General features: G+C 59.6%; 2 protein-coding genes across 4 annotated transcripts in view; both read left to right on the top strand.

Moving 5' to 3' along the window:
- The first annotated feature begins 7,090 nt into the window (after positions 1-7,090).
- On the top strand, positions 7,091-8,529 carry NPW (neuropeptide W). Its single transcript, XM_040266304.1, has 3 exons — positions 7,091-7,107; positions 7,450-8,100; positions 8,327-8,529. The coding sequence occupies exons 1-3, from the start codon at positions 7,091-7,093 to the stop codon at positions 8,409-8,411; spliced, it is 753 nt and encodes a 250-aa protein (XP_040122238.1). The 3' UTR covers positions 8,412-8,529.
- A 5,363-nt stretch (positions 8,530-13,892) lies between these two features.
- The window catches only part of SLC9A3R2 (SLC9A3 regulator 2), an 11,018-nt gene continuing 2,839 nt past the window's right edge, over positions 13,893-22,071 (top strand). The window contains exons 1-3 of one of the 3 annotated variants that reach the window (XM_040254093.1): positions 13,893-14,242; positions 16,566-16,766; positions 21,628-21,807. In XM_040254093.1, coding sequence (XP_040110027.1) covers positions 14,030-14,242; positions 16,566-16,766; positions 21,628-21,807 — 594 coding nt within the window. In that variant the 5' untranslated portion in view covers positions 13,893-14,029. Of the gene's footprint in view, positions 14,243-16,565; positions 16,767-18,729; positions 19,336-21,627; positions 21,808-22,071 lie in introns of those variants that run through there. The other 2 variants (XM_040254088.1, XM_040254100.1) reach the window with 2 other exon arrangements.

Consider the following 22,071-nt stretch of genomic DNA (forward strand, 5'->3'; position numbering starts at 1 on the left):
CCAATAATCAATAAGCCTGAGGTTACACTCCGATAGGTATGGAAAAATTTATGGCCTGTCCAGAGGGAGTTTTATCCTGTTGTCGTTTCCATAGGCACTGAACACAGAGTTCAGAGTCCATTGGAGAGGTGGCTGAGCATGATCAGCTTGAACAGGCCTCAGATGGACTCCAGGCCCTATGAATTCCTTCTTCAATACTTAATACTAAAATGCTATTCATGGTTCCTCTGAAATTCAAATTTAACTGTATTTTTATTTGCTAAATATTGCAACCTTATTTGGAGAAGGAAATGGCAACCCACTCCAGTATTCTTGCCTGGAGAATCCCAGGGACAAAGGAGCCTAGTGGGCTGCTGTCTATAGGGTCACACAGAGTCAGACATGACTGAAGCGACTTAGCAGCAGCAGCAGCAACGGCAGCAGCAACAGCGACCTTGTTAGGAACCCAAATCTCTCTCCAACCCAGATCTTATGTTGTATTTGGGACAAACAGGGGCCTGGTCATCAGGCACACGTGTGAGCACACACAAACACAGTCCCTATCGGAAAAGCAACACGTGGTGACAGCTGTCTCCGAGCCAGGGGTGGACATCCCCAGTCCCGGTAGAAAAGGCAGGTAGAGAACGTGACCTCTTCATGGGCAAGTTGACCTCACCCAGCTGAGCCTGGGGGCTTGAGGCAGAGAAATAGCAGGACAGGGTTGCAGATTGAGGGTAGTGAATCCAGGGGCTTTGGGACTCTGCAGTATGTTTGGGGCCTCCTCACTATTCTTGGGGTCAGGCACACTCAGGACCTCTCTTCTGCTGTTAAGGGAGGTTGGTTCAGATCTGAACCCTTCTAGAAAATAGGCAGTGTGTTGTGGAAGGATGAGCTTGGACTGTAGAAGCAGAAATGGGCTGGAAACTCCAACTACGTATTTGCCGGTGACCTTGGTCAACTTGCTGAACCTTTAGCTTCCTCGTTTGCAAAACAAGGATCATCATACTAATTAAACCTGGTGGATTGGCCATGGGCAGGTGTCTTCTCTCCCTCACAAAATCCCACTAAAAGGACAGCAAAGGAGTAAAAGACTTTCCATGAGCACAAAGAAAAGGAAGGGAACAAGCAATGAGTGAAAGATGCAAGCAAATTGTGAAATTACAGAGAGCAGGTGGAGGGTGACGGGTTTTCATTTTACAAAGCATCCTTAAGACCCTTGGGGGAACCCCACAGAGCAGTTCACTGAAGGTGGGGTTGAAAAAGGAGTGCATGGAAGTTGGTGCATTGACTGGGAGCCTGGACCTTCCCTGTATCCATCCAGTCCTCCTCCCACTCACTGTCGGCAGTAAACTGGAGGATTGTTCACTGAGGAAACGCACCACCTCAGAAAGAAGATCTTCATACCCCATTAGGGACTGAAAGGCTATCCCGGTGCCCAGCTGCCCTGCAATGAAGCTCACCTCTCAGCAAGCCGTGCCCCTATGAAAGGAGCCAGCCTGTCAGGGTCTGACTGGCAGCCAGCGATCTGCAGACTCAGGAGGAAAGCCTGCGGTGTGAGATACAGGGACAAAAACAAAGCAGACCCAGAAAGCAGAAGGAAACTTTAGGGGGAAAAAAAAAGTATATATGTATATGTATGTGTATATATATATATATATATATATATATATGTGTGTGTGTGTATACATACATATATATATGTATGTATATATATAAACCTTTAGAGTCCTTTGAACAGCAAGGAGATCAAACCAGTCAACTCTAAAGGAAAGCAACCCTGAATGCTCATTGGAAGGATTGATGCTGAAGCTGAAGCGCCAGTACTCTGGCCACCTGAAGTGTGGCCAATTTGAAAGTGTCAGTTCTTTTTTTTTTTTTTTTTTGCTGCTGTTAAAAAATTACCACAAACATAGTGACTTAAAACAATGCATATTTACTATATTACAGTTCTGGAATTCAGGAATTCAAAATGAGTCTCATTGGGATAAAACTAAGGTGCAGGCGGGCTGCATTCCTGTTTCCTTGACTTTTCCAGCTTCCGGTGGGCTGCCTGCTTTCCATGCTCCTGGCCCTCCCTTCTTCCACAAATCGCATCGTTCCAGCCTCTGTTTTCATTGTCACCTCTCCTTCTCTGACTGCCTCTCTCCTCCACACTTGGGAACCCTTGAGATTACACTGGATTCACCTGGATAATTCAGGATGCTTTGCTTATATTGGGTTGGTCAAAAAGTTCATTCAAGTTTTTCTGTAACATCTTATGGGGAAAACCCACAGGAACTTTTTTTGCCAACCCAATATGAAGTTCAGTTGATTAGCACCCTCAATTTTATCTGCAACTTGAATTACGCTTTACCATGTAAATAGTCACAGCCTCCAGGCATTAGGGCACAGACATGTTTGGGGAAGGGCTCTTTTGCTGCCTACACAGTCATGGATGCTGCTCCCCATCCTTCAGGGCCCAGGACAGCCTCACAAACGCCAACTATGCTGAGGTTGAGAAAATGCTGATGAATTCCGCTGGGGACTTCTGTCTAAGAGTAAAGGGAGCCCCCTGGTGGTGGTGGTTTAGTCACTCAGTTGTGGACTGTAGTCCACCAGGCTCCTTTGCCCGTGGGATTTTCCATGCAAGAATACTAGAGTGGGTGGCCATCTCCTTCTCCAGGGGATCTTCCTGAGCCAGGGATTGAACCCGGGTGTACTGCATTGCAGGCAAATTCTTTACCAACTGATTTACCAGAGAAGCCTGAAAGGAGCGCCCTAGGGTACTAAAATCCTTTCTACCTTGATCTGGGCTCTGGGCACATAGGTGTAGGCACACGTAACAAATGAAGATGTGCCTGCTTTACTCAAAGCATACCTCCTTAAAAAGACCACCCTTTGGTCCGGAGTTAAGAATCCGCCTGCCAATGCAGGGGTGGAGGACACAGCTTCGACCTTTGGCCTGGGAAGATTCCACATGCCCCGGGGCAACTAAGCCCAGATGCCACGACTCCGAAGCCCACGCACCTAGAGCCTGTGCTCCACAACGAGAAGCCGGTGCACCACAACGAAGAGTAGCCCCCAACTGCTTCCAGTGGAGAAAGCCATGAAGACCCAGCACAGCCAGAACAGAAAAGACCACCCAGGGACTGCCCTGGTGGTTCAGTGGTTAGGACTCCATGCTTCCACTGCATGGGATTCGGGTTCAATTCCTGGTGGGGGAACTAAGCTCCCATATGATATGTGGCATGGCCAAAAAAAAGACCACTTGTTTCTAGAATAGCAGTTGTTCGTGATTTCAAACTATGGAGGCAAATACTAGGAGAAATGACTGAAAGAGTTAAAAGTCACTGCCCCTGGAGGGCAGGATGCTGATGTGAGAGGGTGGAACAGAGGCCACTTACTGTGTCCCTTATACTAGCATTTGACTTAAAATGTATGGCGGCGCTAGTGGTAAAGAACCCGCCTGCCAATGCAGGTAGATGTAAGAGACCCGAGTTCAATCCCTGAGTGTGGAAGATCCCTTGGAGAAGGAAATGGCAACCCACTTGAGTATTCTTGCCTGGAGAAACCCATGGACAGGGAGACCTGGCAGGCGGCAGTCCATAAGGTTGCGCAGAGTCAGACACAACTTTAAGAGACTTAGCATGCGCGCCCATGTACAGTCTTAATAAAACATGCCTTTTCCTTCTCCAAGGGATCTTCTCGACCCAGGGATGGAACCCAGGTCTCCCGCATTACAAGCAGATGCTTTACCCTCTGAGCCACCAGGGAAGCCTTAATAAAACATAATCATTTTAAATGATGAAATGGAGAGGTTTTCTTATTTGCTGTGTCATTAGGATGGGGTTCCTGCTGGGGTGGAGGCAGGTGCTGTGCCTGGAAGGGGGAGTATGAAGCAGACATGGTCCCAGGCCCCCGGAGGGCTTGGTCCAGTGTCAGGGGAGGTGATGTGCAAATAACATCCATGATCATCCAGCTTCTAGAAGGGTCTGTATGTGGATGAAAGATGCAGTGAGCCCCAGAAACCAGGTAGCTCTCATGGATCATTAGGGCCACTACCTCCTCTGGCAACAGACTTTTGGCTCCAGACTTCTGCGAGGTGGGGGGCTGCTGGCAGAGCCCTTTGTCCCTGGGCCCCTGGGCTCAGTGTTGGGCAGGTCACAGAGACCCTCATCCTGAGCACCCCAAACCGGGAGCCCCCAGGAACCATCAAGCTATTCGGTGCTCTTCTCCCTCCCCAGCCCTGGGCTCCATCCCTGCCTGCCTTCCGCACACCTCCACCTGACAGGCAGCCACCGACTCTGTCCCAGCAGGCCCTCTACCTCTCACCTGCATGTGGACATTTTCCTTCCCTCTAGTTTACAGTCATAAGCCAGCCAGAAGGATCACTGGTATTTAAACTTCAGACACTGAACATTCCGTTGTGCAGGGCTTTTTTTCTTTTTTGGTCAATATGGCATTTTCAGATTTATCCACTCTGTTAACTGTAGCTGTCTTCAATTTTCTAACTGCGCAGAAACCTCCATTACTGCATCGACCACGATTGATCAGCTTTCACATCAATGACGTTCTGCCCGCAGACACTTCCTGCCCACCGCCCGCTGTCCCCTGCCTCCTTTCAGCAGGGAGTGGGCGGCAGTGCCAGGGGACCCTTGCGTCGTGCCGCGCTGCCCGCCCACTGCACACTCCAGGCAGCTCTCGAGGCCAAGGGGCCCCAGGAGAGAGAGGCAGCGGTGGGTGGAAGGGGCAGCTTTCCACTCGGCCCACTAGTCCCTGCGCTCCTCCAGGGCCCTCCAGGCGCGCAGGCGGCTCCCTCTGTACCCCCGCCCTGCCTGGTCCCTGCGCCATCACCCCTCCATCAAAGCATCTTCTCTGACAGGTTTGGGGACTAGGCAGCCGCTGGCACAGCAACAATAACAGATGTTAGCCTCGCCATTTACCTTCCCTGGTGACTCAGACGGTAAAGTGTCTGCCTGCAATGCAGGAGACCTAGGTTCGATCCCTGGGTCAGGAAGATCCCCTGACTGGGTCAGGCAACCCACTCCAGTACTCTTGCCTGGAAAATTCCATGGATGGAGGAGCCTGATAGGCTACAGTCTGTGGGGTCGCAAAGAGTCGGACACAACTGAGCAACTTCACTGGTTACTGTATGCTGGATTTTTTAAAAAAAATTTGGCCATGCCTCATAGCATTCAGGATCTTACTTCCCAGACCAGGGATCAAACCCACGCCCCCTGCAGAGAAAGTGCAGAGTCTCAATCACTGGATGGCCAGGGAAGTCCCAGCGGCCTGATGTTTAGTGTCACAGCCAGCTGGTCAGGAGGCTACCATTACTGTTTACCAATGAGGAAACTGAGGCAGGAGTGCCTCCTCTCACACCCACCAGCGTCCAGCCTGGGGCACTGAGCTCCAGGGCATGTTTCTCAGCTGCTCCACAGGGCCTTTGTGGGGAGAGTCAGCGGCTTCCAGATCTCCCCCAAGGGATCATCAGACCTCTCTGCCCCTCCTGCCTCAAAAGTAGGGGCCTTCCTCCGCACCTCTGAGCCCCTCTGGGCCTCTCCCAATGTGCAAGTATGAGAGGAAGGACAGACCCAGACTGTGCCCCACTCCTGCCCCGGATTTGCCCCTCCTTCTTGCTGAAAAGACAGGCAGAGGGGGAAGGGAGGCTTCCATTAAGCACTGTAGCTGGGGTCCTCAAACTGGAACTCTCAGGCTGGCGGTCTAGGTTGGACCCCACTCTGTTCCCAGTGCTTACCCAGGTGACTGGAGCAAGTTAGTTTCCCCCAGGCCTTAGTTTCCTCTTTGGTAGATGGAATCAATAATTGTCCCACCTTGTGGCATTGTTTGGGAATCTCCCAGGTGGTGTCAGTGGTAAAGAACCCTCCTGCCAGTGCAGGAGATGTAAGAGATGCAGGTTCAATCCCTGGGTCAGGAAGATCTCCTGGAGGAGGGCACGGCAACCCACTCCAGTATTCTTGCCTGGAGAATCCCATGGACAGAGGAGCCTGGCAGGCTGTAGTCCATAGCGTGGCAAAGAGTTGGACATGACTGAACCAACTTACCACGCATACACGTGGCATTGTTTGGAGATCAAAGTATGATAATTTAGGATCCCTGGTGTCTAGAACTTAGAAGGTACCCCATGAGTGGTGTGGTTGCTTCGTAGGGGGTGGTGGTGGAATGAGGTCTGATTATTTTGAGGGCTAAATCCTCCCTGGCTTAGGGCTCAGGCAAGAATGGGTCAGGCCCTGACATCTGAAAAGAGGCTATTAACCACAGGCAGGCAGAGAGGGCTACTCCAGGAGACTATTCAGATAGGGACTATTTAAGCAGGATCCTGAAAGATGAGCAGGAGTTTGGTCATAGATTGAAAAGGCCAGGATGTCCGTCCCAGGCACAGAAGCACAGAAATGGGCCAACTCGTGGGTTGTTGGGCAAAGCAAAAGAATTGAGACTGATCTGGCCAGAAAACGTGGTTTTAGGGGATCACAGACAAAGAGGAGGGCTTCCCTGATAGCTCAGTTGGTAAAGAATCCACCTGCAATGCAAGAGAACCAGGTTTGATTTCTGGGTCGGGAAGATCCACTGGAGAAAGGATAGGCTACCCAGTCCAGTATTCTGGTCTGGAGAATTCCATGGACTAGTAGTCCATAGGCTTGCAAAGAGTCAGACTGACTGACTCTCACTTTCAGTCAAAGAGGAGGCTGGAGGTCCACAGAGCCTTATCCTGCCCAAGGCAGGGACTGGGGGTAAGAGGGACTGACTCTTTATTCTGGGAGCCTAATCCTAACCACTGTCTCCTAACTAAACTTACAGCTGCAAGCATCCACCACCTAGCAGCAGCTGGGAAGTAGGTTGGTGGGGAGAAGCTAGGGGTTAGGGAGCAGAGAAGAGGGTGTGGGCACAGATTTGAACTGTGTTAGGTGAGAGCTTCCCAGGTGTCTCTGGTGGTTAAAAAAAAAGTCTGCCTGCCAATGCAGGAGACATAAGGGACGCAGGTTCAATCCTTGGGTGAGGAAGTTCCCCTGGAAGAGGGCATGGCAACCCACTCCAGTATTCTTGCCCGGAGAATCCCCATGGATGGAGGGGCCTGGTAGGCTATGGTGCATGCGGTCTCAAAGAGTTGGACATGACTGTGCGCACCAGGTGAGGATAAGGAACAGCACCTCAGGGGAGGAGGCAGGCAGAGGGGTATTGGTGCAGAGGGCCTCCACCAGTCAGCACTCCTGCTTTGCCCCCTGGGGCGCTGGTGGCCCCCCAGTCTGATCTGCGTGTGCCCCACCTTCCTGTCCCCACCCGTGTGCCTGGCAGCTCCTCTCCTTGGGGACAGAGGAAGAGGGGCGCGAGACACGGGAGGAAGGGAGCCCCCAGACAGGCGAGGAGATGAATTCCAGGGAAAAGCCCACTCAGCCAGGGTGCTTCAGGAGCCCACGTCCTGCGGCGTGGCCTGGGCTCCTCTTCTCCCTTCATCCCGCCCCCTCCCTTTAGGGAGCCAGGCAGGTACCGCGGGGGCGAGCAGGGGCGGGGCCGCCGAGCAGTTATAGCCCGACCCGCGGGGCCCAACTCCCCGCCTGCAGCTCCCGCACTCGGGCTTCTCCAAGCGGCGCGCGCAGACCCGACGGAGCCAGTGCCTGGTCCGCGCCTCCGGGCGGCTGTCGACGTGAGCACCCTGGCGCGGGGCACAGGGGTGCGGGGCCCGGGGCCGGGGGCCACCGCCAGCCGCCGGCTGCTCGCCCTGCTGTGGCTGCTGCTGCTGCTGCCGCCTTCCGCCGGCGCCTGGTACAAGCACGTGGCGAGCCCCCGCTACCACACGGTGGGCCGCGCGGCCGGCCTGCTCATGGGGCTGCGACGCTCGCCCTACATGTGGCGCCGCGCGGCCGGGCCCCTCGCCTGGGACACCTTGGGCCTGGGCGCGCTGTCCCAGGGGCCCTCTGCCAGAAACACCCTCTCTCCGGGGCCCGCTGCCCTCGATGCTCTGCTGCTTCCCTCCGAAGCTCAGAGACCGTGGGAGGCGCGACGCAGAAGCTCCGGGGCGGGGTTCCCGGTCAGTGGGCCTCGCAACCTGCGCGCCCCGGAGTCCGCGCGCCAACCCGAGTGGCGGCCTGGCGCCTACTCCTGGACCTCGGCGGAGCAGACCAGGTACGCGGGGAGAGGAAGGGGACAGGACGCCAGCAAACGAGGCGGGTCTCGGGAGATCTGAGCCGTGCTGTCTGCCTGCCCGCAGGGCACCCAACGACCTTTCTATCCCCGACTCCGGGGAAGGCTCTCCTGGAGCAGTCTCTCTACGCTTCCAGCCCGGGGAGTCGGGGGAGCGGTAGTGGAGAGCGCACGGCCCTCTCCCCACGGGCCTCTCTGTTCTTTCTAGAGCCTTCGGAGAGTCTCCGGCTCAGCCACGGTCTGCCCAGGGAACCGCCTTCGCCAGCCCTCGCCTCGCCCTGAAGCCGTCCTGATCGCCGCCCCTGCTAGCGCCCCCTCGCCTGACTCAGACCGAGTGTCTTCGGCCACCAGGCCGGCCGTCTGTTCAATAAAACTCGCCTAGTTGCCGCGCCCCCGCGTGTGACCCCTTTCCTCCGAGTTGTGTACTTTGTCATCTGGCTCCGAGGCGCAAACTGCCGCGCCCACGCCCTGGCAAATGTCAGGAGCCCTCCCGCCCGCAGCCTGCCGGGGAACGCGTTCCCACCACCGCCTCCTCCCGCCCCACTCCTGCTCCGCCCTCTCTGCCCCAACCCAGCCGAGATCTGCTTGTCCTTGTGGGGCAGAAGCGGGGCACGGAGGCAGAGACACTGCTGGGGCTGGGTCGCCTTCTCCCTTTTCTGCCATTGCTGCCCCTCCTTGTAGGGGATGGAGTCATCAAACCAGGTCCCAGGGTCCCCAAGGAGGGGAGGGGTATCCCATGGTGGGAGGGGTGTGTGTCTGGCTGCCACGCATCAACGTGTGCAGGACAAGGAGAGCAGCAGGCCCCACCCCAGCCTCCCAGGAGCCCCACAGGGGGTCTCCTCACTGTGCCCCCTGGCCAGCCTGGGGAGAACATCTTCCCCAAGGGAGCAGGATCTTAAGACCTGGCAGCCCATCCCCCACCTCCCAGCGTTCATTTGAAACCTGGATCTCCTTGGAACCCCTCCCTCCCCTCAGCCAAGGGCTGCCAGAGAGGAAGTAGGGACCCCTTGGCCCCTTTGCCATGGCCATGCTCTCTTCCTAGGAAGGAAGGACCTCCACCTGACACCCCCTTGCATCCTCAGAGGCCCCTCAACTGCTGGTCCCCTTCTGCATTTCCAGTTATTGTCCGCAGTCCCCCGTATAAATGTGTTCTCCCATCTTGCAAGGGCCTCCCTCCATCTGGGTCCCTTGCCAGTGGTCCCCTCACTCCATCCTTCTGCTCCCCCTTCAACCCTCTTCAGTATGGACTCGGAGTCCCACAAGTGTCCTGGACCTTGGAGTGCTTGGTCACTGTGCAGATGCTGTCTGGCTGCCCTTCTAATCCTCGCTTGGCTCTGTGGCAAGGCAGACCTTGGGGCACCCCCCAAGGACAGGAAGAAGGGTGGCCTCTGGTCTGTCTAGCTCTTGGCTTTGGAAGGCCCACGTGGAGCCAGCCCCCATGCTACCCTCCCTACCCCAGCCTTAGGAAGAACCTTCTGGAGGTATCTCCCCCTGGCAAAAGCCTCTCATCTCCTGGGTGCACCTTTCTTTCACATGACCTAGTGTGGGTAGTACTCTGATTCATTCCACCTTTCTAATTCTTATGGCTCCCTGATTCCACTCAGTTTTTTTTTTTTCCCCTCTGCACTGGGGGAAGTTGCAGACCACTCAGGTCAACCTACTCCCCCACCTCCCCACCCCCCCAAAGTCCTTGTCCCTGTTCCTCACTGAACATGAGTGTCCTGACCTTGTTACCTCCAGTGCAGTACACCTTAAGGGCTCCCACCATTCATGAAACGGAATTCCTACTCTGAGGCCGGGCCCTGTTCTCCTCTCATTCCTCTCTCCCCTCCCCACACAGTCTGCAGGAACTCCTGGAAGATTTCAGAGCAGCCCTGTGGGCCCCTCTGCCTGAGCACTCCAGGGCCCCAGGCCAGGTTTATATGCCTCTCCTGGGGGCTGCCCCAGCCATCCGCGTCCCCTCGCCAAGGTACACAAATCTGCTTCCCTGGGTCTCAGCGATGCCTCCCCAGTGCTCACCAGGGCCTGACGCCAAGTGGCCTGTGAATGAGTCACAAGCGCTGGAGCGCTCGGTGAGGGGCTAGATTTCATGTTGCCTGGAGAAGACGCCCAAGCAGAGCCCATCGGGAGCTCGGCAGAGGCCCACCTTCTCTGTCTACCACCCCAGGGCGGCCCTATGCTCCAGCAATGCTCACAGCGCTAGGGCGCGGGCCTCACCCCGACTCTCCCACCCGGCAAGGCTGGAGCAGTCAGAGCCAGAAGGGTGGGAACCTGGGCAGCTTCCTGGACGCTGCAATCCTACGCAGGACCGGCAGGAGGCGCTGCGCGGCTGCTCTCCTGGGCTGCAGGCGCGGTCCGCGCCTCCGGCGACAAGCGGGGCTGGGGCGGGTGATGGGCGGGGCTGGGGCGGGTCGTGGGCGGGGCTGGGGCGGGTCGTGGGCGGGACCAGAATCGGGTGGGCGAGGCAGGCCGCCAGGGCGTCCCCCGCCTAAGGTTTTGGGCGCCTCCGACCTCCTCGGTCCTCCGACCTCTCGGTTCTCTCCTTCTCCTCCCTGGACCTACTGTTATCTCTTCCCGTTGCGCTGGTCCCTCCTGCTCCCCTCTGGGGCCCTGAAGAGAGGCCTGGCGAAGGCTGAAGGAAGGGGTTGTGAGCGAGGCCTGGTTATCCCGCGAGGCCCTTAATGCCCATTAGGGAGGCCGCGCCGGCCCGAGAGGCGCAGGCCCATTAGCCGGGCGTCAGACTAATGGCGGCCCCCACCCCCCACAGGCCCCAGCCCTCCCCTCTGGCAGTGACAAGGCCTCTGCCCACAGCCACGCCCCAGAGTCTCCGCCCAGGCCCAGGCTCTGCCCCATCTCCGCAGGGAGGTAGGTTCAGAGGTCAGAGGGAACCCCCTCCCCCGAAACAGGAGCACAGGACAGTCCCAGCCCAGGTCGACCAGGGCAGAGAAGGACTGGAAGGTCTGACTTACCTCCTGTCCCTCTGTGGCACCCCAGCGTGCCTAGATGGCACAAGTGGGTGAGTGCACCAGCGTGAGGGGGTGGGCGTGACCCAGACCTCTGCTCAGCTGCACCTGACTGCCTGCCTGCCCCTCTGGCTCACCACCCCAGCCCCAGCCCGGCCCCAGCGACATGAACACCTTCCAGCCCAAACACTTCAGGGCACGCTTCTGGGCCACCTCCCAGGCTTCTCCCTTCCCTTGGCGGCCTGGCCTCTCTCGTCTCACACTCCCGGAGAGAGAGGCTAAAGGAAGAGGCCTGGGAGAGTTTTCCAGACAGCTGGAACCATTTGCACCTTCCCTATCCCTCTCACTCCTTCCTGCTCCCCCTTCTGAGTTGGTCCCTGCAGGTTGTGTATGTGTGTGTGTGTATGTGTGTGTGTGTGTTTGTGTGGCGAAACCAAGGAATGTAGCCCGTCAGGCTCTTCTGTCCATGGGATTTCCCAAGGAAGAATACTGGAGTGGGTTGCTGTTTCCTTCCCCAGGGGATCTTCCCGACCCAGGGATCCAACAGAAGTCTCTGCCTCTGCTGCATTGGCAGGCGGGTCCTTTACCACTAGCGCCACGCGGGAAGCCCCTGCAGGTAGTAGCTGCTGCATTTATTGTGAAGCTGCTACCCACTCACTTTGCTGCCAGTTCTGATGTTGTCTGTGTTACTCTGTTAACCTTTCTTGGTACTTCCTTGGCTTTTCTTTAGCTTTGGGGCCGCCTTTGTGATTCTGGGAGGCAGTGTTCCTGCCCCCTGGCTGTGAGCACATCCCCTGCTTTTTCCACCCTCCAGGGGTGCTCTGTCCCCATTCATCTTCACTCACAGGCTGAGTCCTAGGCTGCAGGTTGATCTGAGAGGTCTGCTCTATAGAAGAGGAAGAGGTCTCCAAGCCTCCTGACCAGGGAGTCCTACTTTCCCTATCCCTTGGTCTTGGGGGGGGGGGGGTCCTCCCATCCGGCCACCTCCCTTGACTATGGTATGGCCTCAGAGCATACCTGGTGGGTCCTGGGTGGCTGCAGGGTGACCCGTAAGCCCCACCTGCACTGGGGAGTAGGGTGGTATATCGGGGACCCCCACTGTCCATACTCATCCTCACAGACTCCGGGCACCATGGTACCAGGTTGGGTCCAGCAGGGAGGCCAGTCAAAGGCCAGGCAGGCAGCCTGTGGACAGCAGATGGACAGATGGAGGTGGCTAGTCAAGCAGGAGCCTACAGCAGCATGAGTGAGGAACTCAGAGGTGGGGGTGGGGGAGCAGCCTTGCTGTTGCAGCCTAAGTGGCTTTTAGGGGCAGCAGCTCGGGTGTGGACACCCAAGGGGCTGTGGCCCAGGAGGCTGCCTACGGCAGGCCGTGCTTGGCCAAGGCGAGGAGCCCAGGCTGAAGGCACTGGTGAGGGAAGAAGGAGCGGCAAGGACTGGGCCTGAGCGAGCCTGCTTGTGCCCTCATGGGGAACTGTCTGGGCTGGTTGTGCCTGACCCCTGGGGACCAGGTAGGTTCAGGGGGCTGAGCGGGGCTGGGAGGGGCAGGTTGAGGGTGAGCCTGCAGCTCAGCTGGCTTCCTGTATGGGTGACTGAGAAAGCTGAAGAGTGTGAGCTTAGAATCACACCCCCCACCCCTGAACCCTGTATGGGTCTCTTCCTTCTCCAGACCTGTTTCCTGTAAAATGGCCTGAGCCCTCAAGGGTTGTTCCGGGTATCATGTACTCAGAGAGACACACGAAGAATAAGCAGTTATCCATCGGTTGGGAGAAGGGGGCATTCATTCTGGGGGAGGTGAAGGGAGGGGAGGGGAAGACGGGCTCGGGGGCAGGAGGGTCTAGCTGGTACCCAAGCTATCAGTGCATTTCATCCCAGGTCGAGAGGAGGGGCAAAGACCCCTTCCTTCCAGCCAGACAAGTGCATGTCATTCCCTCACCCTCTGCAGTCACCTACCAGGCCAGGGTGGGCAGGGACAAGAGTGAGGGTCCTGCTAGAGGGAGGAGCTAGTAGGGGGAATGTTTACTGGTCCAGCACAGCACAGATAGGCACAGACACTCCTGGAGAAGGCCATGAAGTCACTCAGCCTGGCCTCCAGAATATAGGGAGGGGCCGCTGCCTGGTCATTTTCAGTCCCCTCTTTTTGCCTCCAGGACCATCCCGGCACTTGGTGCTGGGTACAGGAGGGATCCTGATAGAGGAACGGGGCATGGGAGAGGGGAGGGGGCTTCCCGAGGAGGGTGGGCAGAGCCATGGCCCTTGTTCTTACCCTGTGACCCTTGGGTGGGGGTCCTTCAGCCTAAGAACCGTTTCTCAGCCCCTTCTCCCACCTCAGGGGCCTGCCTCCATTCTTGTGCTGTTCATTTAGTAGGTGCATGGTACTAGTGGTAAAGAACCCACCTGCCAATTCAGCAGACATGACATACGGGTTCGATTCCTGGGTTGGGAAGATCCCCTGGAGAAGGAAATGGCAATTCATTCCAGTATTCTTGCCTGGGGAATCCCATGGACAGAGAAGCCTGGCGGACTACAGTCCACCGGGTCGCAAAGTCAGCACTCACCCAGTGTTACTGGGATAGGAAGCTGCCCAGAATGGGGGCTAGATATGGGGGTCGTGGTGATTCGGGGGGTCCCCTGGCCCTGCAGTCTTCCTCCCGGCCTCCCTGCGCTGGCGGGGCCCGAGGCAGGGGAATGGCCAGGGTGGCTTGGACCCGGGGCGGGGGCGGCAGGGCGGAGGGGGCGGAGAAGGGGCGGGCGCGGGGGCGGTGCCGCAGCCAGAGCCCGAGCCCGAACCGGAGGCGACGGGAGCCGAGCCGAGCTGGAGCCTCCGAGGCCGCCACCGGGTCCTCAGCGACGCCGCCGCCTCCGCGCCGCCCCAGCGCCCCTGCCCGCCCTGCGACGGGCGTGAGCGCCGTGGCCAGCCCTTGGCCGGCCGGTGGGCAGCGGGCGCCATGGCCGCACCGGAGCCCCTGCGGCCGCGCCTGTGCCGCCTGGTGCGCGGCGAGCACGGCTACGGCTTCCACCTGCACGGGGAGAAGGGCCGCCGCGGGCAGTTCATCCGGCGCGTGGAGCCCGGTTCCCCCGCCGAGGCGGCCGCGCTGCGCGCCGGAGACCGGCTGGTCGAGGTCAACGGCGTCAACGTGGAGGGCGAGACGCACCACCAGGTGGGTGTCTGCGCTCCGCCACCGGCCCCGCCGGCCCGCAGACCCGTCGCGCGCCCCCACCCCGCAGCCCCAGCGCGCGTCCCTGCCCCGCGCGCCGGTGACCACCGGGCTCGGCGCTGCCTGCTCCCAGGCCTCCGTCCCTTCTCCGAGGCAGGAGGGGATCGCACAAGAGCCTCTGTGGGCTCCCGTGGAGAGGCGGGGGACGTGGCCCCCGAGGCCGCGGCAGCCGGCCTCCTTCCGCGCCTCCTCCACCCGGGTCGGTCCTGCACCGAGAGGGGTGGATCCTGGCAAGGGAGGGGCCCGCACTGCGGCTCCTCCGGGTCTCAGTCCTCGCTCTTCGCTCTTGGTCTTGTTCCGGCGCAGGGCAGTGTGTGGAGGAGCTGGCACCTCGGGGGGTCTCCGTGAGCCTGGGGACCCCGGTGCTTTTATACCAGCGTGTATATATGTGCGTGTGTGAATGTGTGTGAATGCAGGGCCCTCGAGTGCACCTGCCATGGATTTCACAGCGAGGGCACACCTGTGTGTGGGTGCATCAGTTGAGTGAGTGTGTGTGCTAGACTGTGTGCATGTGATTATATAGGTTTGCACCCCTAGATGTGTGTGTGTGTGTGTGTGTACAGGTCTGCCTACCTGGAGGTGTGTGAACTGGGGGTGTGTGTGTGTGTGTGTGTATCCTCCTGTGTGTGGCTGCGTGTATATGTGTCCCAGCTGTGTGTCTGCCGGCCGGGCTGTGTGTATTCTTCTGTGTGTGTCTGCAGCCTGGTGTACTAGTGTGTGTCCTGGCCCAGGGTGTCTGGATCCTGGTGGGAGTTGCCGCTGGTGGCAACACATTCCTGTCCTCAGAGGCTGCTGGGCAGCCTGGCTGGGATCACAGGTCGCAGCCCCAGCCTCTTGCAGCAGAAGATAAAGGCCAGAAGGAGGTTCTCTGGAGGTTCTAACCCCCAGGGGGTGTCCAGGGACTCACATGGCTCAAGACCAGTCTTCTTCACCCCTTCTACATAGGGTCCTCTGTGTCCCTCACCCCACCTTTTGCAGGACCAGCTCTGGGCCTTGAGAGTCATAAACTGGCTCCTGGTTGGGCTGGGGGCTGCCCTTTGCTTATATCCTTGGAGGTTTTGTGTTTCCCCCTGTCAGCTGTCCTTCTGTCATTTACTCAGTGTCAGCTGGATGGACTGTTTGCTGAAGGAGGGTGAGGGTCGGGGCTGAGAGCTTGGATGGACAGGCCATGGGGTGGGCCTGGCCTCTGTTTAATCATTGTCGCCACCTTTGCCCCAAGAGTGAAGCTTGCTTGTCCAAGGCCTCCCGGGGTGCTGGTCTCTAGGAACCTCAGACACAGGACCCTGTGAGACCTTCCTACTGTCTTGGCAGGGAGAAGGTACAGTTCCGGTTCCCATTTTACAGATGAGAAAACTGATGCTTGGAGATACTGGGTGACTCGTCCGTGTCCCACAGTCAGGAAGCATCAGGGTCCAGGGTTCCTGTGACTCTGGGGTGATGGAGAGAGACAGGTGTAGAGGAGGGCTGGGGCAAAGTCGGGCCTGGTTCAGACCCTCCTCTTTTGATAGCATCTACTGGGCCCCACCAGTCCTTCCTGAGGCCTGGGGGAGGGGTTGGGTGTTGCCCTCCCTACACCAATGCCCAGTAGGCACTGCCCTCCTGCAGGCACACACTGGCAGGTATGGCCTTGCACATGCTCTAGACACGTCATAGACACTGCGTAATGACACCTACCCCTGCCCACCTCTGCCTACGGCCTCTGAATCCCGCTTTCTGGGTTGTGGGTGTGCACCTGAATAGGCGCCTTGCCACAGGACCCCAGGTGGTTTCTCTGCTGGTCTAGCAAGAACAGGTTCAAGGTCGTGGTCTGGAAGAGAACAGAAGGCCTAGAGGCGGAAGTTTAGACCATGTTCCACTCCTGGAAAGACAGAGATAGGCACAGAGACCCTGAGCCTGGGACCCAGGGAGTCACTTCTCCCCTTCAAACCCAGACCTAGAGACACCTTGAACTAGAAGGCTGCAGGCTGCAGGCCATGCACATGCACATAGCCTCAGACTGAAAACCTGAAGCCCAGCCAAACAGGGTCGTTGTCACTTCCCAGGCCCTTCCAGCCTGGGCCCTAGTGCCTGCAGCCCCGGGAGAAGAGGGAGGCAGCTGCTGGAGCTGGGGGTGGGGGGTGGGGCTGGCGGGCCTCTCAGTCCAGCCGCCCACCGCTGCCTGGGCTCGTGGCCTGCCTGCCACCCTGGGCCAGCCCGGGGTGGGGCTGCTGCCCTTGTGCTGCCTGGAGTGCCGGCCATGACTCGGTCCCACACTCGCCTACCCCAGGTGGTGCAGAGGATCAAGGCCGTGGAGGGGCAGACACGCCTGCTGGTGGTGGACAAGGAGACAGACGAGGAGCTCCGCCGGCGGCAGCTGACCTGCACCGAGGAGATGGCCCGGCGAGGGCTGCCACCAGCCCATGACCCGTGGGAGCCAAAGCCAGACTGGGCGCAAGCGGGCAGCCTCAGCTCCGAGGCCACCCAGGAGGTACGGTGGGCTCTGCTAACAGCGACCACTCTGGCCTCATCCACACCACCGTCTTGTCCTCTGCTGCCCCTCTGGGCCCCATCTCCGCCCCTGCTGACGACCTGCTTGCCTACTTGGAGCCACCCTTTCTGCCCTCAACCTGTGCTCTCAGCCCTTGCAGTCCAGCAGCCTGGCCTTTGTCCCCACCCCTGTCTGGGCCCTCTTCCCTGGGATGCTCATCAGAGCTGCTGTCGCAGGAAGGACAGGTCACTCTGACGAGCTGCCCCCTCCCTGGCCTGGGGGCTGAGGGACGTGGGGAGGGGCTGCTGGGGTGTCCCAAGACTGAGCATGCTCAGCTCTGTGCCTGTGTTGGGTGTCTGTCTCTCTGTCCGTCCATATGATGTCGGTCTCTCTGTCCGTCCATATGAGGAGCCTGCTTGTGCTGTGACGGCCATGGAGGGGGTTGGCCCTCCTCTGTAGAATTGAGAAGACTCTCCAGGCAGGGTCCTCAGCTCAGTGGTGGTCTGTGGGAGCTGGGGCACCTGCCCTTGCTCGCTGCCCCCTTCGGATTAGAAAAGTCAGCTGGGAAGGAGCTGGGGGCAGCCCAGTTCTGCCTCTCACTGGGTAGCCAGGCCTGACGGGGGTGGCCCTATTGGGGCAGCATGTAGAGCTCTCCTGAGCCTGCTTGTCCAGACCTCCCGGATTCATGTCCTGCCACCTCCTTTTATTTTTAAAAAAAAAAAAAACAAAACTCTTAAAGGAGGATTCAAGCCAAGGGGTCCCCCAGACCCCACTTTGAGAACCACTGGCCTAGGGCAGTTTCTGGGTGTCCAGGGAGCCCTGACACCTGCCCTTGCCTGGCTGTCTCCATGGGAAGCTGCTAGGCCTGCGACCTGGGTGCTGGGGGGGGGGGGGGCTTCGGGCTTCCCCAGGGGGAAGGGCATTCCCAGTGGGGGGAAGGGGAGAGCCTGGGCACAGGCATGGGCATGAACCCCTGCCACCCTTTTTGCTCTCTGTGGCTTGAGGGCAGGCTGGGAGTTGGTTAGGGCCACAGTGCCAAGTCCTGGAATCTGGACTTTTTCCCGGGGCCACTGAAGGCCACAGTAGGGGTTTAAGGGTTAGGTTTGTGGTTTCAGGGGAGCCTGGCACAGCTGCTGGCTGAGCGCCCCCCCCCCCCCACCTAAGAGCTGGAGCCTCCCTCCTTCCCAGGACACCTCACCCCCAGGAGGAAGCGCCCTGGGCGTTTGTCCATTGACTTAGACACAAATGGCTGAGTTCACCTTCCTGTGGAAAAAGCTGCCCTCGGGCCTTATCTGGAGGATGGGGAGGCACCTTGTCCTTGGGTGGGACCTTTCCCCTCCACTATTTCAGGCTCTGGGGGCTGCAGGAAGCCCTAGGAGGGGTCTTCCTCTGGGTGTATTTTTAGAGGAACAAAGTAGGGCCCGTCTGGCAGGTCCCTCCATGGTGGGGGCTGGCCTGGGGATGGGGGTCCAGGTCACGGGAGTCCCTGAGGACAGGGTCTCTTGATTTCCACCCCCCCAACCAGCGAGCGGTGATTTAATTGGCAGAGTTCAGAGCACAGGAAGGAGGAGTGGGGGCTCTTCGACCTCCACAAACCAGGCTTAGCTTCTGCCCCTGTGGGCCGTCAGGGAGCCTGCCTGGACAATGCTCGTATACAGGGCTGCCCTGGTGGGGCCCCGATGGCAGTGGTATCGGAGAACCAGGGAGAGATGGATGGCGTGGCTTGCAGGACCAAGATGGTGGTTTGCCCTGTGGGAGGGAGGGCCCCTCTGGCTCTCTCAGCCTTAGTTTCCTCCCATCCTGGGCAGGGGTGCGGGAGGCGGGGTGGGGGGACGCTGGTGTGGCGGGCCCTCCCCGCGGGGGGCTGTCAGGGCTGTCAGTGGTGACTCAGCCCTGCTTCAGGCTGTGCTGGGGTGGCTGCAGCTGTGGTGCAGCTGATCCTGACGGCGGTGATGGGGGCCCGCCTCCATCAGAGACGGGGCAGCGGGCGGTGCCAGCCGTGGGGGTGTGACAGGCCCCAGGCGCACCTCCCCTCATACCCAGTTCTGGAGGCCTTTGGGGGAGTGAGGGGACAGGGTCCTGCAGGGCTTACAGGTAGGCTTTGGGGGGCCCTGGTTCCTGGTCCCTGCCCCCACCCGGAGCTGCAGCAGGACTGCCTCTTGTTTGGCGGCCAGGGTACCCTCCTTGGCCTCCTGGCCTCCCCAACCCTGGGTCCTGGGAGCAGGGCAGGGCCTCCCAGCAGTTTCCTTCCTTCCTTTCTTGGGACGGAAACCTGGCTGGTAGGGGGCGCCGGGCTGGAGCCTGAGCAAGGGAGGGGGACTCAGTCACCACCCTGTTCCCCAAAGTGACTCAGCCCCGTGTCCCCACCCGTCCCTGGGGAGCCTGGGCCACAGTGGGAGGTGGATAAATGGGGTGGCAGGCCGTGCTGGCCCGAGAGCTCAGGCCACTCCAGCTGGACGCCCTGCCCGACGCTCCTGTCCCAACTCCCATGGCCCGCTCTGGGAATGCCGTGCCATCCGCCCCGGCCCCGGGAGCCCCTCCACAGAGCCCGTCTCGGGGGCTTGTGCAGGTCAGGCGGGTTGGGGGCAGGGTGGGCAGTGAGTCAACAGCACCCAGCTTAAGTCTCTGGCACCCAGGCTTGGCAGAGGGGACCCTGGGCACCCTGGTGTGAGCAGGCTGGACCCTGAGCAACAATGGGGGCCTTTCTCTGCCTGGGCTGGTGAGTCACCATATGGGGGGGTGTAGAGCCTGGCTCCAAGAGTTACCCCCATGCCAGCCTCTTGGACTGGTCACAGGCAGGGCTGGGAGTCGCGCGCTTGTCCAGCTCTGGGGCAGTCTGTTTGGGACTGGGGCTTGGAAGCCCCTGGAAGCCCAAGGGCCCAGCTGGGAGGCTGCAGGAAGAGCTCTGAGCCAGGCTGGAGTGAGGAATGCAAGCAATGCGCTGGGCCAGCCTGCACCCCCTCCCAGCCTGCTGCGCTGGGCCTCCCCCGGGGCCTCCCTCTGGGTCCCCAGGCCACTGGCCTCACTCTTCAGCCACTGCAGCCCCCCAGCCCGAGGGTCCAGTGCTGAGTCTGGTGCTCCTTGGACCCTGATCCTAATGCGAGGGATGTGGGCCAAATGTTAGTGGCGGGAGATGGCTGCCCGGGGTCTAGGCAGGGAGATGGCCAGTGTGGTCTCGAACCGGAAGTGACTGCATTCAGTCCGGCCTCGTGGCCCCGGATGCCCTCTAGTCCTGCTTCCTGTTTGGGGGCCTTGAAAGACCTCAGCGTGGAACCATTGTGGAGGGCGTGGGAAGAGCCCCAGGGGAGGGCTGTCTCTCACACCACGGGTCACCGCAGGGGTCTGTGGAGCCTGTTTGTACGCCTGTATTTGGATGTCTGGTCTCTGTGACCATGTGAGGCGCCTCGGCCATCTGGGCCCGCGTCCACCTATCATGTGTGGTCATGTCACACGTCCAGGGTCCTGCACGGCCCTGGCCAGCCTCAGGAACCTGTGGTCTGACAGCCCGAGCCTGAGAGTCGCCTCAGAGCCACACACCTGTGCTTGCAGCTGTGTTTGGAGAGGGCCCAGTCTGTGGGGTCCTGGAGAACCTGGGTGTCTGCCCAGCCGATCCCCTGGAGGACGGAGGAGCAGCAGCCCCAGCCCCTGGAATTTCTGGGGCAGATGGTGGCCTGCAGCAGGGGTTCCTGGGGGGCTTTGGGGATCAGGGACTCTTTGGGGATCAGGGACGGGCCCCTGGAGGAGGGGCCCAGGCTGGACTGGAACGTGTTCCCCACCAGTAGGAAGGCCCAGATGCTGGGGCAAGGTACCATCCTGTAAGGAAGGGCACTCTTGGTTCCACAGCAGGGTGGCCACAGTCAGATTTGGGGGATTTGGGGTGAGCTTGGAGGCCTGGAGGCTGGCTCTCCCAAGTGTGGCCCCCCACCTGGCCCAGTATCCCTGGCCACACACAGGGAGGTGGAAGGCCTGGCCCCAGTGAGCACCCCCGCCCCTGCACGCACATTTGAGCCCCAAGCGCTGGGGAAACCTGAGCTGCTGGCCGCCTGCTCCCTCCGGCCACCGCCATGTTAGACTGAGCGTCACAGCCGCTAGCCACTCAGCACTGGTCATTGCCTCAGGCCCCGGTGGGGTCCTGGGGTCTGGCCCCTGCCTGCACGGCCCCCTGCACCCCCTGGCCCAGAGCCCTACTGCAGAATGCCAGAGGTAAACGGAGGCAGGGCCCTTGGGTGTGGGTGGGCACCCTTAGGGCACCAGGAGCCCCCGGGGCCAGAGGGGCAGGTGGAGGCAGGCCCCTCTACTTGCTCACTGGGCTCCAGCCTGTGGGGATGGGGGCCGCTCCAGCTGCTCTGGAATGTGAAGGCAAACACAGCTGCAGCCGCTGCCACCAGCCCCAGGGAGACCTGTGGGAGTGTAAACAAAGCTGGAGCCCTACCCCAGCAGACCCACACTCAGAGTAAACAACGGGTGGGGCTGTCCTCCTGGAACAGAGACACGGGGCAGCTCACCTCGCCTGCTCCCTCCTCGGCTCGCGTCTGCGCCCAGCCCTAGCCTCGACCCAGTGGATTCTCCCAATCCCTCTGTAAGGCCTTTGATCCCATCACAGGTCCATTGGGGGTTTGGAAACCAAGCCTTTGTCCAAGATCCCAAAGTTGGATCATCGCAGGTGGCCTAAGCACCCCCACGCCCCAGGACGGGTCTCTGAGACGAGGGGCTGTGGTCAGGTGGGGGTATGAGGCCAAGTGCTGCCTTGGCACCCGGCGGGGTGTGGGGTGGGTGTGGGCTGGAGGCCTCGGGCGTCAGCATCTCTCAGGTGGGAGGAGGTCAGAGCTGGAACCTCACCAGGTGTCCCTGATGCCTGCAGGATGCCAACGGGCCCCTCAGGGAGCTGCGCCCAAGGCTCTGCCACCTCCGGAAGGGCCCCCAGGGCTACGGGTTTAACCTGCACAGTGACAAGTCCCGGCCCGGACAGTACATCCGCTCAGTGGACCCTGGCTCCCCTGCTGCCCACTCTGGTCTCCGTGCCCAGGACCGACTCATAGAGGTACCCGCCACTGGGGCTGCGGGGAGCGGGCTGCCCCGTGTGTACCTGTGTCCTGCTGTGCGTGCCTCTGTGTGTCTGTGCCTGTGTGTGTGTGTGTGTGTACACCTATGTGTCTGCGTATCCGTGTCCGTGTGTATATGTGTCTGTGCCTGCGTGCTGTGTGTCCATGTGTATCTATCTGTGTGTGTCTGCACTTGCATGCCTGTAGGTGTGTCCATGTCTATCTGTGTGTGTGCGTGTGCGTCTGTGTGCCTGTATGTGTCC

Source organism: Oryx dammah, unplaced genomic scaffold, assembly GCF_014754425.2.
Source record: "Oryx dammah isolate SB20612 unplaced genomic scaffold, SCBI_Odam_1.1 HiC_scaffold_2, whole genome shotgun sequence".
Classification (NCBI taxonomy): domain Eukaryota; kingdom Metazoa; phylum Chordata; class Mammalia; order Artiodactyla; family Bovidae; genus Oryx; species Oryx dammah.